Source organism: Equus caballus, chromosome 26 (assembly GCF_041296265.1).
Source record: "Equus caballus isolate H_3958 breed thoroughbred chromosome 26, TB-T2T, whole genome shotgun sequence".
Lineage (NCBI taxonomy): Eukaryota > Metazoa > Chordata > Mammalia > Perissodactyla > Equidae > Equus > Equus caballus.
Window position 1 is genome coordinate 22,410,083 of NC_091709.1, and position 20,630 is coordinate 22,430,712.

At 35.6% G+C, this 20,630-nt stretch overlaps 1 protein-coding gene across 21 annotated transcripts in view; it reads left to right on the forward strand.

The window, feature by feature from the left end:
* The window catches only part of LOC138920927 (uncharacterized), a 613,683-nt gene that overhangs the window by 382,130 nt on the left and 210,923 nt on the right, over nucleotides 1–20,630 (forward strand). For 2 of the 21 annotated variants that reach the window (XM_070252393.1, XM_070252392.1), the window contains 2 exons: nucleotides 7,603–7,672; nucleotides 7,968–8,340. The exons of 18 other annotated variants lie outside the window; for them this stretch is intronic. In XM_070252393.1, the coding sequence (XP_070108494.1) occupies nucleotides 7,603–7,672; nucleotides 7,968–8,146 (249 nt within the window). In that variant the 3' untranslated portion in view covers nucleotides 8,147–8,340. Of the gene's footprint in view, nucleotides 1–7,602; nucleotides 7,673–7,967; nucleotides 8,341–20,630 lie in introns of those variants that run through there. One more of the 21 variants, XR_011432972.1, reaches the window with a different exon arrangement.

A 20,630-nucleotide genomic window follows, 5' to 3' on the forward strand; every position in this document is an offset into this window, starting at 1 on the left:
GTCTCCCTTGTGGAGACCATGTTATTGCCTGTTAGTTCTTTTTGTAGGAAAGTCATCCCCTAAGAAAATAGGGCAGCAAAGGGAATTGATTTGTGCATGGACAGTTTTTCTTGCAAATGTATCGATCAGATTACGTTGCTGGGAAGACTGAATAAAAGAAGGGGGGAGGCCCTGGTCGTGTCATAGGGAAGAAAACATCGGCAGTGGAAAAGAATTCCTGCCATCCCCTAAATCACCTACACAAAACGTTTTAATTGAATAAATGACCAGTGTAAGATGAAACGTGGGGAAAATGCCAGAAACTACAACTCGCACCATGTGTATTTTGTGGTAGATAAGTGCTTGCAGATGTTCTGAGAATTAGTGTAGCTCTGAAGTGTAGTGGTCCTTCTTGATGCTCTCCCAGTTTCTGAGGTGGGTGGTTCACATGATGTCCACCACATCATGATTGTAAATGTGGTCATAAAGAAATGCTTGGATTGGAAATCTCTACCTGCCATGATAGAAAAGTCAAATTCAAAGCACATATTTTGGTGAAATAATTCATTTTATTAGTTCATTATCATTAACGATAAACTCAGCATAACTTTAGTCTAATGAGATATCCTATGAAAAAACATCTTTTAAACACTGTAAGGCATGTCTCTTCTTGGGAATTCACAATACCACAATGGCATTTCAGCTCATTAATGTTAGACTTTATTATTAAAGTGTTTCCCATACTCTCAATAAGGAACGCTATTGTAATTAGTGTTTGGTAAATTTAAGTTTGGGAAACACTCATCAAAACCATAGTGTAAGCAAATTCTTTGTAATATGACTTTGTAGTGTCTAGTTTATCACTAATGAGGAAGAGAAGATTTATCTTCCAGTTATGTTTGTTAAAAAAACAAAACAAAATAAATGCATGGTTTATCAAGTAGAAAGTGTTGCTCTTGTTGTAGAACTGACAAAACCTGTTTTGCATTTATACTCTTGCAATCTATAGGGAAAGACTCTAGGCATATGTTTGCATTGCTGCAATTGTTATTTTGAGCATGAATGACTATAGATATGCTAATGATTTTTCTAAAGCAAACTCCACAATTATCCATTTTTTTCAAATATTACTTTGGTCAATGAAGATACTCAGTTTAAACATTGGCATAAAACTGCAATTTTTTTCCAAGGAGAAAAAGCACCTTGGAAAATTAAGTTGATTATACAAGTGAAAACAACTCCATATTCATTAATTTGACAAATATTTGGAGCACCTCTTGGTGCTGGGCACTCTTCAGAGCACCAAGGATATAGCAGTCAAGGAAACAGACAAATAGCGCAGCCCTCATGAGGTTTACATTCTAATGGGAAAGCTCTTGCTTCCTCCACTTTGCAAATATTTTGAAGTAAATACCCCTCCAAATTTAAATAAATAAAAATATTTGTCTTTATGAGATTAAAAGCACCTAGATGGGTTTCTAAGCCCATTAAATAATAAAGAAGTGGGAGGATTTGTGTTGCTTAAATACATTTGTTTACTCTTTTTCAGAGAAGCAAAGGATTATAAGATTATACCAGTACAAAACCTTTTGGTTTAGAACCTGCAGAAAGCTCTCCTTATGAAAACAAGCCATTAAATATTACTCTTTTGATCCTTCTTGTAATATTTTTCTCTTCTATCCTTTTCCCTAACTCAGGAAAACTTCTAATAATCGATGCATCCTAGTCACCGTTCTTATCTCAATTCATCTGCATTGTATAACTGAATATAACTGAATTTTCAGGCATTGAAACCACAGACTAAATTAACTATAATAATTTCATAATTCAAGCGCTAAAACTCCTATGCTTGTTATAATACTCCAAATTTTAATACGACTGGCATTTTGTCCAAATAGTGTGAACTCACACTTTTTCTCTAAAGTCTATATTTTTTCAACTATCCTGTATTAATACAATTTAGAACAGAAAACTTGTTATTCCCCTAGTAAAGAAAAAATCTGACAACCTCAGATTCATAATTTTCCATCACAATACTAAGTTGTAATTACTCTTTAAATACATGCAATGCAGTTTAATAGGATAATTGTTTCTCTTCTTATGGATTTTCTGGATTTCTAATTTGCCTTAAACAAACCTGTATTACAGATTAAGTAAATATTTTAAAAAATGAAATATCAGACTACAATATATATTTTAAATAAATAAAATTTTATTTAGTCGTGATACAGTGGGTGTTTTGCTTGAAAATCTTTAAGAATCTACATTTGTGGTTTCCACAATAATTTAACCTGAGTCTATGGACAGATATTGATTAGATTTAGGTCTCAATCTCAAGTTTTCATTTAAGATGGATATATATTTGGAGTTTTGTGAAAGCTAACATTCATAGACATTTAAATTCGTATAATCCTCTTAATAATGTATGCAGTCCTATCGTTCTTTATAGGTTTAATTTGATCTTTGGAGAAGTTATTAACAAAAATGATTCAACTACATTTAAAGGAATAAAATTTAATAGCGAAGATTCTAAATTGTATAGGAAAATCTATGTGTTTTTCATAATTAGGCCTTTCTTTAATGAAAATGATCACAAAAGAACATCTTTTGGTATGTTTATTTATGATGTTGATAAAACTGGATGACAGTATAATTCAATCTCAATTCTTACTGAATGCTTTTCCAAGAGTTATCAAAAAAAGTTCAACACAATTATATGGGAAAAACAATTTTATATTTTATGCGTCTTCCTATCCGCACTATTCCCACAAGTGAGGGGGTGGGGATGAGGAAAGAGAGACAGAGACAGACGGAACCAGAGAGAAAGAGACAGAGAGGGAGAGAACCAAGAAGAAAGAATACAGCAAGCTAAAAGATTTTCTTTTCTTTTTTTTTTTTTTTTTAAAGATTTTATTATTTCCCTTTTCTCCCCAAAGCCCCCCGGTACATAGTTGTATATTCTTCGTTGTGGGTCCCTCCAGTTGTGGCATGTGGGACGCCGCCTCCGCGTGGTCCGACGAGCAGTGCCATGTCCGCGCCCAGGACCCGAACCAACGAAACGCTGGGCCGCCTGCAGCGGAGCGCGCGAACCCAACCACTCGGCCACGGGGCCAGCCCCTAAAAGATTTTCTTTTTATGAAAACAGCTTGCTTAGTGAAAAAACTAGACCTTGGATAGGAATCAGATAACTTGTCTCTAGGTTTTATATCCCAGATATATTACTTTAAGCAAGTATGTTAATCATTCTGACCTTGGGTTCACTGATTTGTAGATGAGAACACTAGCACCTGCCTGGCTTCACTTTCAAAGATGTGATGATTATCAAATGATACATACTTAAAATATAGCATTATATCAATGTACAACCATAGCAGCATCATTGATGTTTATAAGCAATGTTGCTGGAAAATATTGCTAGATGGCTTTTTGTTATTAGATATTTTCAATTGGTCATAAAACTCTGAGGTTTAAAAAACAACTATAGTAGCTGACATTATTTAATGATTACTGTATACTAGATATGTTTTAACCCCTTTAGGTGAATTTATTTATTTAATTCTTTCAACATCCTAACGAGGTAACTTTTATGTTTTCTCCTGTTGCAAAGGAGGGGAGAATGAACACAGATTGATTAAATGACTTACCCAGGGTCACAGTGCAAAAAGGGCCTCAGATTGTCTGTTTTACCCTATCTCAACATGGCAGTCTCTTCTAAAGCATCTCTCCATATGGTTTTCCAGCATCTCTTGAAACTTATCTGACCAGCCACGGGTGTGCTCATTGTGGTGAGAAGACTTCCCTCCATAGTAACTCCCCAGTCCTTAAAAAGCTCTTAAATTAAGTTGATACTCTTTTCCCTGTTACTGGCAAGCATAAATATCTGGAACTGTAGAAAGAAAACTACTTCTCCAATTCACTACTCCTATTAAAAGAAAGGAATTTCAATAATAATTTCAACAAATGATGATAGCAAAGGGAGTAGGAAGGGACAAGTTCTAAAATAAGTTCTCAAATAGGATGATAGGATCTTAGAAACGTATCCTTAGACGCTTGCTGCTGTGTATATGGGGAAAGGCATTTTGTAGTATAATCTAAGCAATAAACCTTTTGAAATGAAACATATTGACCATGCTTCCTCAACATATGTAGGAAATTCTTGTATATACACATGCACATGGTAACGTTTCAGAAGCTCAGACTGAATAGTTAAATAGATCCATTCTCCACACCTTGGAAATTTATCTTCTAGGAACTACCATTATCAAATCAGATAACCTACAGTTAAACACAGGGATCATTGCTGCATTGTTTGTGAAGTGAATAAAGCAAATGAAATTAAATAGTCCACTTTGATCCCAGCTCTGACTGTAATTTAAGCTGTATGTAAAACAGGTTGGATTTCAAGTTGTTAGATTATTTTTGAACCGAAGTTTATATTTAGCATATCTAAAAATTACTTTTAGTTGTGCTAATCTAGTCTCTTCTCTTTTCTATCTTAAAATAATATAGTAAGATGTTCCTTTTCTTTAAAATTGAAAACATCATAATATAAAGAATAGTTTTAATTATTTAATTGTAAGTAAATAGCACTACACAGACATACACAGATTCTTTTCATATCATTTCTCATTTTCAAATAATAAGAAAACACATTTTGACAAATGATGTGTGGAGTTTGTTCACTAGAAACCAATTTCAAAATTATTTTGAAAACATAGTCAAGGTACGTAGTCTGCCTTGTAGCATAATTGAACTATTTAATCAAACAAAATATGCAACTAACAATTTTATTCATGTATATGCATTACATCTGAACTTTACCTTTTTCTTTTCTATCTTCACCCCAAGGCCAGGTATGTTATTGGTGTAGATACCACACCAAAAGCTTACTTCTTTTGGAGTCTTCTAGATACCGTCACAATGAATGTCACACAAAGCTTTGCAGTACACATCCCATCAAGTACAGTATATGAGTTTTGTAACACTGAAAGCACAGAATGAATTTCAAAATATGTCACAGGATTGTTCTTAATTTCCGGGTCAGTGTCTAGGTGCACATAAAGTTTTTCTAGTTTCTGTTTCCACCCCTTATCACCCAATCTCCTCTTTGTTCTGTTCTCAATCACATTCCACTTTTAAAGGTGTATATGACTTAACTGTCATAACCTGCTGGAGGAAAAACATTTGGCCTTCCATTAAAGAAATTTTGACATGTGTTATCATTTCTACAAGATTTTAAGCTTTTTGAAGACCTGGGGCTATTTCTTACATTGCTCTTTGCATATTTGCAGTACTTATTTATTAAATTAATATTAAAAGAATGATGGCGACTTTGACACTATTATAATGCCTTGGTTATCTGGGTTTTTTTCTAGGCCACAGAAGATTAAATTCAGTAAATAAGGAGTTCCCTTCAACCTGACAGATAGGACAAGGTTGACATCCCAAAAGAGACAAAGAAAAGGAAATGAAGTCAATGATATTCAAATTATAAAATATAAATCATATGTAATATAAAATATAAATATATAAAAATATAAAGTCCATGAGGTTTAGGGATAAATAACCAAATTCTATTATATTGACCTTATACTATGTGCAATAAGCTACGTAGGTATTGAATGTTATGGCAAGTTAAGGGAGCACATTCTTTTTTTTTAATAGATTTTTTTGTGCAGTTTTAGGTTCTCAGCAAAATTGACAGGAGGGAACAGAGATTTACGATATACCCCCTACCGCCACACATGCATAGCCTCCCCCATTATCAAAATCCTCCACCAGAATGTTACATTCATTACCATTGATAAACCTACATTAACACATCATTATAACCCAAAGTCCACAGTTTACATTGGATTCACTTTTGATGTTGTACATTCTATGAGTTTGGACAAATATATAATGACATTGGACAAATATGTAATGACATCTATCACCTTTATATACAGAGTATATAAGAGGAATTTCACTGGACTAAAAGTCCTCTGTGTGCTGCCTAATCATCTCACCCTCCCCCGTAACCTCCTGCTATTAGGATATACGTGTAGGTCTTTGCATGGACGTACGTTTTCAACTCCTTTAAGTAAATATCAAAGAAGACAATTGCGGGATCATCTGGTAAGAGTATATTTAGTTTTGTAAGAAACTGCCAAACTGTCTTCCAAAGTGGCTGCACCATTTTGCATTCCTGCAGCAATGAATGGAATTGCTGTTGCTCCACCTCCTTGTCAACATTTGGTGTTGTCAGTGTTTTGAATTTTGGCCATTCTAGTAAGTGTGCAGTGGTGTGTCACGGTTATTTTAATTGGTATTTCCCTGATAATGTAAAATGTGAAGCATCTTTTCATATGCTTATTTGCTATCTGTAAACCTTCTTTGCTAAGGAGTCTGTTAAGGTCTTTGGTCCACTATTTAATCAGGTTGTTTGTTTTCTTGTTGAGTTTTAAGAACTCTTTGTAGTATCTCTGGGATAACAGATAGTAAACTGATAACAGTCCTTTATCAGGTATGTCTTTCGGAAATATTTTCTCCCAGTCTATGGCTTATCTTTTCATTCTCTTGGTGCATATTTTTTCTTGTGAAAGACTATCTTGCTCTTTTACAGAACTGGGTCACTATGTTCAACCGAAGGTCAGTAACCAAAGCCCATAATAATGACACCTAGAAAAGTAAATCTGCCTAGAAAACTAAATGTATGATAATATATTCTGTTTAGTAAGTCAAAATGTGCAGTGCTTTCTAAATATACATACTTCTATTTTAACAAATTATTTTTGGGCTGGTCTAGTGGCACAGTGGTTAAGTTCACACATTCCGCTTTGGCAAGTCCAGGGTTTGCTGGTTCAGATCCCAGGTGCAGATCTACCTACTGCTTGTCAAGCCATGCTTTGGCAGGCGTCCCACATATAAAGTAGAGGAAGATGGGCACAGCTGTTAGCTCAGGGCCAGTCTTCCTCAGCAAAAAGAGGAGGAGTGGTGGCAGATGTTAGCTCAGGCTAATCTTTCTCAAAAAGAAAAAAATTACTGTTAATACAATAAAGTTCCATTACTGAAAAATAATGTGTGGGATATTCCATTCTGTTGTAATGTCATATTATATAGCCATGTAATATATTTTTATAGCTAAGGAATGGGGAATAATAGAAGAAGGAACTGATTAAAGTGGGTTTAATTCATATACAAATCGCTTCCATTCTATTTTTCTTAGTTACACATGGTTTTTTGTGAAATAAAAAATGTTCTTAATTCATGAAGGTAACATAAGTAAAATTATCCTTGCATTACTTAAAAAAGGAAGGTTTTTGATAAACAAAATCCAATGTTACCATATAATATTATATTAGAGAAAAGTTTGTATGCAAAATATGAAGCATGAATTCTTTCTGTAGCCCACAAGATGATTCCAAATCCCATGGAATTTTCATTTCATTCTCTAAGAGAGATGAAGGAGATGTAAAAACTCGTGTAGTCAGAACAATGGCCACCAATATGGGAATCATCTGGAGAACTCCCATTATGGAATCTGGAATAAATTTAACACAATTGACTACAGATGGCTGCATATGAATAATCCATGTTTTGCTAACTCTGCCCACTCTTGGTTCATCTACATCCATTTTTAAGGAGGATCTGTCATCACACATACAGAAGATGTGCAGACCTGGAGGACAGCACCACACCAGCACAACCACAAGTTAGTAGAGAGGTTGGGGGCAATTTTATCTGATATCAAAATTATTTAAAAATATCAGTAATTGACAGTACACGCATGAGGGTAAAGTCAGGTCATATGTGACTTTTCAAAAGTAGAATGCGCCATCTATAATTGAGAACAGATACTGGAAGAAGGTTCTGGGGAGTTGTGCTCAACAGGAAACCGAGGTGCAGCTCCCTCATGCACTTGGACACTTTAGCACGTTATAAAATGGGTTGGCTCTACCTTTCTGGGATGGGATTATTAATAATTATTCTGTTTTTGTTTCTTCAAGCATCCTTAAGTTACACTTGGACTTCAGTTGAACATATTCATTTGACTACAGAGAAACACTGCTATCAAGTGATGTGGTTGCTAAAAGAGAACACTGAACAGGTGTTCTCAGTTCTGATTGTCATGCCTTCCCAGCAGTACGCCCCATATTGTCTCAGATCTGGAGCCGGTGTTGACTAGACACCTTTGGTTCATGTTTTGCCTTTTTCCTAAGGCTTTACCACTTACTTCCAGGGACGCAATTGGTGAAGCCATGTGAATGTTACTGTGTCAAGAGAGCCCTCATGGTGCCTCCCATTGAGTAGAAAGGAATACCTTGGCTGTTTATGACTTTGTTGCTTAAATCTTCTAATAAAAACTTCTATTTTGCTAAACAGAGGTTCTTATAGCCCTTCATTTGCATGAAATGTAAAATCAGTTAATATATAAGTCATGGCAACTGAATGGGCAAGAAAGATGCCAGACTTCCATGACTACCATGCTTCATATGTGAGCTTCATTTGGTATGTGAACCAGGAAATAAAATACCATGCATATTTAAGATAAATTCTCTTCTTAAACAAAGTCAAATTAATAAGATAACTAGCAATTTTACCTGTCTGCAACATTTTTAACTCCTCAAATCTATCAATTTTAAACTAGATATGATTTATCTTTTCAAACTCTTAATATAGTACTAGACCCCGTTAAAAGTCCCATGGAAGGAGAGCATTTATGACACACACTTTAAATTTAGGAGCTTGATTATTTTTCTTAATCTCCAGCCGGTTTATTTCAGGCCTTTGTAATCTGGTTTGTATGCTTTCATGGGGACGACCTTGGTACCCCAAATTCTTAAACCAGCCAAAGCCTGAAAGAATCTGCTAATTACTTGTGGGCCAAATCTCTAGATCTGAGGAGGCCCAGATATCCAAAAGCAGTAAAAGAGGCATTTTTAAAAATTACTTAGGAAAGACCCATATACTCATAATTGTGTACTATTCAGCTTCTCTGTTTTGGAAAGATAAAAATTGAAATGTACACTGAAAACTGAAATAGTTACAGCAAAATTAATGGTTAAAACTCTAAGCCCAGGCCAGTCCTGCGGCCTAGTGGTTAAGTTCCACACGCTCCACTTCAGCAGCTTGGATTTGGTTCCCGGGCGCAGATCTACACTGCTCATCGGCATCCTTGCTGTGGTGGTGACCCACATACAAAATAGAGGAAGATTGGCATAGATGTTAGCTCAGGGCAAATCTTCCTCAGCAAAAAATGAAAACCCTAAGCCACTTAAAACACTAGTGTTACCACACTTAAAAACAGCACTCTTTTCCCCAGTATGTGATGGGTAGTGTTTTGCTAGCAAAGATATCCATACATGTATGAACTTTATGCTCATGAAAAAAACTAATCTTGGAATTATCAACTAAATCAATTCACATAAATTGCTTGTAATTTGAGAGTGCTCAATAAATATTAATATTTCTCTGTATATACCTATCTATTAAAGTGTTTTAATATGACTTTTAAGTATACATATTAACTCATATCAGTAATGATAGAGCCTCATCTTACTTTATGGTCAGTATTTTAAGGAATCATGTTTATTTAAAGCTCCTTATTCCAATTGAAATGTTTTCGTCACCTCACATCTGATACGAAGATAAGGAATGCTTGTGAGTTCTCAATGAGTCTTGGTATTTAGTTGATTATAAGGGTAAAAATAATAAGCAATTTAAATTTCTACATTAATTATTTGAAGTTAGTTAATAAAAAAAGAGACCATTCTCCATCTATTCATGCTAATTTTCTAAAGAAAATGTAAACAATATTATCTGAAGACTCCAGAATATTCTTAATTTCTATGGTTTAATAACTGCTTTTGATAGTATCTTTAATTAAGCAATATTTTGTGGAAAACAGTCTTATTTTTCATGAAAATAATAATTCCATTGGAAGCCTACACTTTTACCCACATGGCCTCAGTGGAGTATTTTGACTTCAAGAATATACAAGTTTTTACCTACTATCCTTAGTCCCATCTAGGCTTTGCTTTTAAATTTCTTTTTGTGCTTGATGTGGTTTTATTTTTTCCTGACTTAAGTTTAATTGTGTTAAAAGATAAACTGAGACATATTAAAAATTTTAAGAATTTATTTGAGCAAAATTTGGTTTGAATCAGATAGTACCAAACCAGAAGTTGTTGAAGTGCTTGGATGTGCTCCAGTAGGAAGCAGGGGAAAGACCTTTATAGAGAAGACTGGAAGCAAAGCAAGGAAATTATTTGACTGGCTATAACTTAAGCCGTTGCCTTACTTTGTTGGCTGTGATTAGTTGTCCTTAGGCTTCAGTTTCTTAACCTTGAGGCAGTGCAGGCTCAAGTTTGGTTTGCTTACAAAGACTACGAAGGCATTAAAGCCACCTCCATCTAATGGCCACCTTGTTTACTTAATTTAACAATTTCAATCTACGTTTTATTGTCACGAGCTACTTTTTTCCCCTGCTTTTTGTGTGTGTGTGTGTGTGTGTGTGAGGAAGATCAGCCCCGAGCTAACTACTGCAAATCCTCCTCTTTTTGCTGAGGAAGACTGGCCCTGAGATAACATCCGTACCCATCTTCCTTGACTTTATACGTGGGACACCTACCACAGCATGGCTTTTGCCAAGCTGTGCCATGTCCACCCCCGGGATCCCTGGTGAACCCCAGACCGCCGAGAAGTGGAACATGCAAACTGCTGTGCCACCAGACCGGCCCCGCTGCTTTTTAATGCCATCTCTGCTCTCTTTGTCCCCACCAGTCACCACCATGCAAATAACACCTACAACCACAAGATAGCACACTGTTTCTTATAGCCTTTTTATTTATCCTTTTTTTCAACTTCTGGTCTAAATAAATTTGAATCTTTCAAGTCGTTTGCCTCATGTAATTTCCTCTTTTCATGATTCTCAAGACATTGAAGAGGTCCTGTAAAAGGCAGCATTATTTCTCACTAGAATTATTAAGAAATTTAAATAAAATGTGATATTGGGATAATTTATCCGATTTCCTACTTTTTCCCAAGCTCCACATTTTAATAGTAAAATTTCTGTTTGTGTCCCTTGACAACGTGAGAGAAGAAAACATAGATGGAAGGACAGTAAGAGGAAATTCCTAAATGGGAGCAGTTAGCAGCTTTTGAAATGTGGAAGATGTTCGAGAAGAAAAGAAAAAGGAAACAACAATGAATAATGAGACTATAGAAGATTCCAGAAAAGTAATTTAGCTCAGAAGTCAGCAAACTACAGACTGTGGGCCAAATCCAGGACCTGTTTTTATATAGTTTACTTGCTAAGAATGGTTTTTACATTTATAGATGCTTGGGAAAAAAAAAACAAAACATTTTGTGAGGTGAAAATTGATGAATTAAAGGTTTGTTGTCTATAAATAAAGTTTTATTGGAACACTCCCACATTCTTTCATTTATATACTGTCTATAACTGTTTTTATACTGTAATAACAGAGTCGAGCAGTTGCAACAATGACCAAGTGACCTGCAGCGCCGAAAGCATTTATTACCTAGCCCTTCACAGAAAAGTCTGTTGACCCCTGATTTAGAATATTCCCAAAGCTAATTTTCCTGGTTGATCAAATCATTGTTGAGTGAATAACACTTTGGGATTTCAAGTCCAAATAAACCAATAGGCAGCTAGTACATTCCAATTTTTCCATGAGAGTTTTCTTTACAATAACGCAAGGACAGTGCAAACAACCAGTAAATCTTGGTGTTTGATACTTAAAAAAAAAAAATTAAACCGTTTCTCTTCAGATAATTCATATGCAGTTGTAAGACATAAAATAGAGATACCACCCAGTTTTCCCCAGTGGTAATGTCTTGAAAACTATAGTACAATATCAAAACCTAGGTATTGACATGAATAGAGTCAAGGTAGAGAATATTTCCATTGCCGTAAGGGTTCGTCATGTTGCACTTTTATAGTGACACCCGCTTCCCTCCCACTCCCACCCCTGTCTTAACCACTAATCCATTTTCCATTTCTTATAATTTTATCATTTCAAGAATTTAAAAAGGAAATCATATAGAGTGTAACCTCTGGAAATTGGCTTTTTTCACTTGGTGTAATTCTCTTGAAATCATCCAGGCTGTTGAGTGTATCAACAGTTTCTTTCTTTTTATTGCTGAGTGACATCCCATGGTATGGACGTACCACAGTTTGTTTGACTACTCATCAGTTGAAGGACATTGGGATTGTTTCCAGTTTTTAGCGATTATGAAAAAAGCTGCTCTCGACATTCTTGTACAGGGGCCAGCCCGGGGCCCAAGTGGTGAACAGCCAGGGGTTTCGCTGGTTCGGATCTTGGGCGCCAACATGGCACCATTCATCAGGCCTTGCTAGGGCGGCATCCCACATGGCACAACTAGAAGGACCCACAACTAGAATATACAAATATGTACTGGGGGGCTTTGGGGAGAAGAAGAAAAAGAAAAAACAAGAAAAGATTGGCAACAAATGTTAGACCAGGTGCCAATCTTCAAAAAACAAATGAACAAACAAACAAACATTCTTGTACAGGTTTTTGTGTGAACATTTTCTTTGGAATAAATGCCCAAGAGTCAAATTGCTAGGTCATATGGTAAGCATATGTTTAGTTTTTAGAAGAATATGCCAAACTGTTTTCCCGAGTTGCTGTACCATTGTACATTTCCATCAGCGATAACATGAGTAATCCAACATCCTCACCAACGTTTAGTGTTGTCGCTATTTTTGTTTAGTTTTTGCTCTTCTAATAGGGGTGTTGCGGTTTTCATTTGCATTTTCCTAATGGCTAATGATGTTTAACATCTTTTAACGTGCTTATTTGCCATCTGTATATCCTCTTGGATGAAATGTCTCTTTACTCTTTTGTCTGTTTTCCATTTGGATTGTTTGATTTTTTACTGTTGAGCTGTGAGAGTTCTTTATATTTTCTAGATACTGGTTCTTTGTCAGGTATGTGGTTTGAAAATATTTCCTTCTCATCTGTAGCTTGTCTTTTTATCCTCTTAATGGAGTCTTTTATGATGCAAAGTTTTGAATGGTGATGAAGACCGATTTATCAATTTTTCTTTATGGATTGTGATTTGGGTGTCAATTCTAGGAACTCTTGCATAGGGTGAAATCTGAAAGATTTTGTTTTATGTTATTTTCTAGAAGTTTTGTAGTTTTATGTTATATTTTAGTCTCTGACCATTTTGAGTTAACTTTTGTATGAGATGTGATATATAGGTCAAAGTTCTCTTTCTCTTTGTTTTTTATTTATTTATTTATTTTGCTTGTGGATGTCCAATTACTCTAGCATCATTTATGGAAAAGACTATTTTTCCTCCATTGAATTGATTTTGCTTCATTGTCAAAAGTCAGTTGGGCATATATCTTTGTGTCTGTTGCTAGATACCCTGTTCTGTTTCATTGACTGATGTGCCCATTCCTCTGTTAATACCACATAGTCTTGATTACAATCAAATACTAATCTATTTTTATATTTCTTATTACTAATATATTATATAGCTATATTATATTATATTATATATTAGGTAATATACTATAATAAGTCTTGAAATCAGATGTGCCTCTCAATGTATTTTTTTTTCCAAAATTGTTTTAGCTGTTCTAGTTCCTTTGCATTTCTATATAAAGTTTAAAATAATTTTATCTATCTGGTACATATCTGGGAAGAATTGACGTTTTTACTATGCTAAGACTTGTAACCCATGAATGTAATATGTCTCTCCAGATCTCTTAGGTTTCTTTCATGAGCATCTTATAGTTTTCAGCCTGTAAATCCTGTACTTTTTTTTAAGATCTACACCTATTTCATTTTTGAGTGATTTTGATTAGTAGTGTATTTTTATTTCTACCTTTTATTTCCTTTTTTTTTCTTGCTTTGTTACATTAGCTCGAATAGAACTTGCATTACTCCATTCATCAAGTAAGAGTGGTGACAGCAAACATTCTTACCTTATTGCTGATCTTAGGGGCACAGCATTTAGTCTTTGACCATAAGTATCATGTTAACTATAGCTTCTGTTTATAGAAGGTCTTTATCAAATTGAGGAAGATTCCCTCTATTCCTAATTGTCAGAGAGTTTTCAATCATGAATGGGTGCTGCATTTTGTCAAATACTTTTTCTGCATCCATTGATATCATCATGTTAGTTTTCTTCTTTAGCCTGTTAATATGGTGAATTATATTTATTGAATTGGAATATTGAACCCGAATTGCATCCCTGGAGTAAACCTCAATTCTATTTGCTAACATAATACTAAGAATTTTTGAGTTCATATTTGTGAGGGATATGGTCTATATTTCTCTCTCTTTCTACTGTCTTTGTCTGGGTTTGATATCAGGGTAATACTAATTTCATAAAATAAATTGGGAATTTTTTCCTCCTCTATTTTCTCAAAAAATTGTGTAGAATTGGTGTTAAATCTTTTTTAAATATTTGTTGGAATTATTCAATGAAACCACCAGGGCCTGGAGATTTCTTTTTGATGGGATTTTTAAATTACAAATTCAATCTCCTTAATAGTTTTATAGGGCTATTCAAATGAATTAATTCATATTGGGTAAGTTCTGGTCATTTGGGTTTTTGAAGAATTGGTCCACTTCACCTAAGTTGTCTAAGTTCGGTGTCTAGTGTTTGTAGTCTTCCATTATTGTCTTTAGGTGTCTACAGGGTCTGTAGTGATATACCCTGTTTCATTCTTGAAACTCACAATATATGTCTTCTATTTGGCAGTCTTGCTGGAGGTTTGCCAAGTTTATTGATCTTTTCGGTGAACCAACTCATGGCTTGACTCATTTCCTCTGTTCTTTTTCTGTTTTCATTGATTTGTGCTCTTATCCTTACTACGTCATTCCTTCCTTGCTTTAGATTAATTTTCTGCTTCTTATTCTTGGCTCCTGAGGCTGGAGCTTTGGTTATTAGTTTGAGACCTTTTTCGCTTTTCTAATGTGTGCATTTAGTGCTATCAGTTTACCTCTGAGTACTGCAATAGCTGTGTCCCACAAATTTTGGTTTGTTGTATTTTCATTTTCATTCACTCCAATGTATTTTTTCCCTTGAGACTTCCTCTTTGACCTATGGATTATATAGAAGTGTATTAATTAGTTTTCAAGTGTTTGGAGATTTTCCTGTTGTATTTCCATTATTGGTTTCTAGTTTTATTCCATTATGATCAGAAAACACACTCTGTATGATTTCACTTATTTTTAATTTCTTGAGATTTGCTTTATGGACCAGGATATAACCTATCTTAGCATGTGTTTGTGGGCACTTAAAAGAATGTGTATTCTGCTATTTGTTGGATGGTATGTTGTAAAAATGTCAATTAGCTCCTGTTGGTTGATGATGTTGTTGAGTTCTATATCTGTGCTAATTTTCTGTCTAGTTGTTCTATCAATTGTTAAGAAAGGTGTGTTGATGTTTACAACTATAATCATGGATTTATCTGTTTTTCTTTTCTATTTTATCAGTTTTTACTCTACACGTTTTGCAGTTCTTTTGTTTGGTGTATACTCATTCTTCAGGGTTGTAATGTCTTCTTGTTGGGTTGTCTTTTCTAAATCATTTTATGATGTTTACCTTTTTCTCTAGTAATTTTATTTTCTCTGAAGTTTCTTTTATTTGCTATTAATATTGCTACTCCTCTTTCTTTGATTAATGTTTGCATGATATACATTTTTTCCATCCTTTTACTTTCAACTTATGTATATTGTTGTATTTGAATTGAGTTGCTAACATATAGTTGAACCACTTTTAAATCCTCTACACAGATCTCTGCCATTTAATTGATGTATTCAGACAATTTACCTTTAATTTAATTACTGATATGTTATGGTTTAAGCTTTCCATTTTGTTCTTTGTTCTCTATTTTTTTTCTCTCTGTTTTTCATTGTCCTGCCTCTGATTTCTTTCTCCTGCCTTCCTGTGGGTTACTTAAATGATCTTTAGAATTTTTAGAACTTTGACTTACCTAGGGTTTTCAGTGTATTTCTTTGTGTAGTTTTGTATTGGTTGCTTTATGTATTAGGTTATATGTACATAACTTATCACAGTGTAGTGGTGTTTTCATTTTACTAGTTCAAGCAAAGTATAGAAATTGGACATTCCTTTTTGTAGCTTTATCCTTAGACACTTATAATATAATTATCTTAAATATTTCCTCTACCTACATTTATAACTACATCAGATAGTGCGAAATTTTTGTTTTCACCATCAACTATAATTTAGAAACTCCAGAGAAGGAAAGTCTATTATTTTTACTCATATTTTTGTCTGAATTCTTTCTTTCTAAAGTTCCAAGTTTCTTCTTTTATTTCCTTTCTCTTCAGACAACTTCTTTAGCCATTCTTTTAGGGTAGATCTACTGTTGAAAACTATCTTAGTTTTCCTTCATCTGATAATGTTTTGATTTCCCCTTTGTTCCTAAAGAATATTTTCCATGGATATAGGATTCTGGAGTGACAGTTTTTTTCTTTCGCCCTTTAAAAATGTGCTGCTTTCTTCTGGACTCCATGGTTTCTGATGAGAAACCCTCTTGTCAGAATTGTTTTCCCCTATAAGGAACCTTATGTTTTTCTCTTGCTACTTTCAAGATTTTTTCTTTGTCTTCAGTTTTCAGAAGTTTGACTATGATGTGTTTTGGTGTAGATTTCTCTGAGTTTTACCTGCTTGTGGTTTGCTCAACTTCTTGAATCTGTATCCCTTTTGCTAAATGTGAGGAATTTCCAGCCATTATTTCTTAGAGCACATTTTAAACCTTGCCCTCTTTCTTCTCTCTTTCTGGGACTGCAATGTCACAAATGTTTTATCTTTTCTTATAGTTCTTATAGTTGCTTGAGTCTCTATTTACTTTTTTTAAAGTATATATTCTGTGTGTTTTTCAGATTAGGTAATTTCTATTGTTCTATCTTCTATTCCACTGATTCTTTCCTTTGTTCCCTCTACTTTTAAATTTCAGTGGTTGTATCTTTTAGTTCTAAAATTTCCATCTGGTTATTCTTTATATCTTCTTTTTCTCTGCTAAGACTTTTAATTCTTTTTTGTTTCAACCATGTTCATAATTGCTGATTGAAGCATTTTCATGATGACTGCTTTGAAATATTTGTGAAATAATTCTAATATCTCTGTCATCTTGATGTTCTCATGTACTGATCATCTCTTTTCATTCAGTTTGAGATCTTCTTGCATCTTTGCATTACAAATGATTTTCAATTGAAATCTAGATATTTGGGATATTATATTTTGAGACTCTCAATCTTATTTAAACCTCTGTTTTAGCAAGCTTCCTCTGATACTAGTCCAGAAGGGAAAGGGGGTACAGCTTTGTCACTGCCAGGTATAGGTAAAAGCCCAAGTCTCCCCACCTTGGCCACTACTGACACCTAAGTGGGAGGGCTCCTTGTTACTGCTGGATGGGAGTGAAAGTTTTGGTTACCCAGGAGGCTTCCACTGAAACCTCCCTAGCTAGGAGGGATGGAAGTGGTTTGTTTCTGCTCTCATTGTGGCCTCCACTGGCACATTACAGGGTGGGGCAGCCTTCTTACTGCTGGGCAGTTTCTAATGCCCTGACTCTCTAGTAAGCCTCCTCTGTCTAACACCACCTTAGTAGGGAGGAAGAAGGGTGCCTCACTACTCTTGGGTTTGGGTGGAAATCCAGGTTCTCACTGATGCTGTTTTCGGGGGGAAGGAAATTGTTAACTCCTGACAGGGATGAAAGTCCTATTTCTCTACTCAAACTTCTCTATACTACCCTGGGATTGGGGAGAGGAAGTTGGGATGCCTTGTTCTAACCTAGCAAGTGTTCATGCTAGGCTCCCCACTGGGATTTTGCAGAAATGAGTGGGATGGGTGTTTGTGTGGTGCTTGGCTGGAGCAAAGTGTTATCGTCCCAGTGCTTTCTGTCTTTCTAGGTTGCCACTTTCTTGATCCTTGGGCTAAAGAGAACAGGCTTTTGTTGTGGCTTTTTTTGGTCTGTACTAGTTGGTAGCTTTCAGTTGCAGCCTTCTTCAGCTCCACGTTTTGGATATATGAGGCAAAAATAAAATCCAGAGAACTCACCATCATGTTCTTCCTTGGGTCCTGAAGTCCCTGGCTGGTCTGTCTTCTTTTATCCATAATTCAGAGTCTCCTTACATTTGTTTTACATATAATATCCAGTTTTTAATTGTACCTACTGGGAGGGTTGGGAAAAACTGCATCTACTGCATCTTTCTAGAAGTGGATGTCTCCTGTTTCTTTTTCTTTTCTATTTCTTTTTTTTTTTTTCTGAGGAAGATTAGCCCTGAGCTAACTATAGCCAATCCTCCTCTTTTTGCTGAGGAGGACTGGCCCTGAGCTAACATCATGCCCATCTTCCTCTACTTTATACGTGGGAGGGCTACCATGGCATGGCTTGCCAAGTGGTGCCACGTCCGCACCTGGGATCTGAACCGGTGAACCCCGGGCCGCCAAGAAGCAGAACGTTTGAACTTAACCGCTGTACCACCAGGCTGGCCCCTCATTTTTTTTTTTTTAATTAGGAGGGCAACATACAATTTTCTCATTAGGTTCTCTAAGAAAGTTAAACAGAATTATGAAAAACTGATTGGTATATTCTGTATTAAAAAGAGAAAACTTGAGATAGAGAAATCATTTCTCTCTGTAATTTATTTTTTAATATCCATTTTTCTTCCACTTTCCATTTCTATCAGTTTGTTTCTTGACTAGTTTGTCACCAATAGATGCTCCTTTAGGACTCGCAACACTTCTATTTAGAAGTGAGATTTTCGCACTTGAAAGTTCTTACTGAATGACTTCTGCATGGAGACGTGTCTCCTCCTTCATTGTTGTTCCCTTATGCTTATCACAAGACCAGGCTACATACTAGTATTTAATAAACATCTGCTGAATAAGTGAAGGAGAACTGAAAATTAAAATTTTCTTTTCTCTGAGGGCTTACATACTTTCTTCTTGCCATGCTGAAGCATGAGGCACATATGCCTGCCATGCTTGATTCCCGACCAGGCATTTGTAAGCCTGTGCTTAGGACATTAGCAAAATTTGTCCAGAATTTTGCAATCTAGGAAAAAGCAATTTTAATTTCAGCACATGTGTAAATTTTTGTTTTATGGTTTAGAATTCTTTGTATTTTGAATTACAAACAAGAGGATAACAGAATGGTTCCCATGAGTGTATGTGTCACTCCTATTGCTCCTAAAGAAAGTGACAAGAATATGACATTAAAAAGATTGTAGGCCATTTTTAGGATGTGTTTCCTTGATCCCCGAATCCTTTTTTTATTTTGGATGATTTTCTTTTTTTAGGCAAGTCCTGGTTTGATTGTCTTTTTAAATCTTCATCCTGTATTGTGCAATGTGTATGTGTGTATACACAGAGAAGGGATAACATTAGACCATCATTTTTTAGGGCACTGAACATAATTTTAAATTTTTTGGCAAGCACAATTATACTTTAGATAACGATTCCCCCATCATTGAAACATTCTTTAATGCATGTAGGAGAACATGATTCTTTTTAGTACTACCAAATATGTTTGGTTCAAATACTAATAATACTTGCTTTTCTGCTTGTCTTTAGATTCTGCTTAAGGAAATGATGAAAGATTGAACTCACTGTACTTTTGTTAGAAAGTATGGAAATGTTTGTCCATGGGAGCTTTCGTAGCCTGCTAGAATGGAAATTCATCGGGGTGGGGGGAACCACTTCATTTACTGCCTAAGAGCTGTGGATACATTCCCTGCATCTTTCAAAGGCATCTTTCATGCCACACAAGCAAACTGTAGCTAGTGAAGGAACAGAAAGAGCACCTCTTGCATGAGCCAATGTCAGCTAACTTGCACAGCAGCTGTGCTAGGTACCAATGAGGATTACCGCCGGACCCAGTTGCAAGGTTCTGTGTGGTTGAAGAGACAACTGACTGTCTCAGGGGACCACTTTGATGGAGATTGCAGCAATAATACATCCCCACTGTTGCTAGTAGATATCACGGCCATGTAGTACAAAATCGGTGCCCAAAAAAATCAGAAAGTAATAAAAAGGAAAGAGAAACCTCAGAGATTTTACATCTTAATGTGAGAGACTAAAACAAATATCCCGGGCTTGTTGCATTCACTCGTAAGGAAAAGGAGGCAGTGGAAGGGATGCCTTTAACTGAGAAAACTTGCAGGGTGTTCAGTCTTTTCGTTTGAGAACTATTTGGGTGTGTTGTGAAATAAAGTTGCAGAGTAGGCATTCAGACCTTTATGTGCTACATTTAGTAGGAAAGATTCCCCCACCCCTCCCTTAACTACAAGAAGCCAGAGTTTTCTGTGCAAACTGAAACAGGCGTTGCAAGAATCAGATTCACTTTGGACGACTCTTCACATTCCAAGTCATCATTGCATTAGGCAGCACAATTCCATCTCTGGTTGATGGGCAGAAAAAGTGGGCAGCTTGCCAGGTAGACGTTTCCATGACTCCCAGCCCCCAAAGGTGATGCGTTTTTCAGCTAATTCAATGAAGAGTGGGCTGAACTTTGGGTCTAAACGAGACAATAGCTGCCTTCGCAGTATCAGCAGAATGGTTGATGGGAATGCTCTCTACATTTGGCAGAGAATCATGTGACCTTACGACTGAGATTTTGTGATGGTGCCAACGGAGAC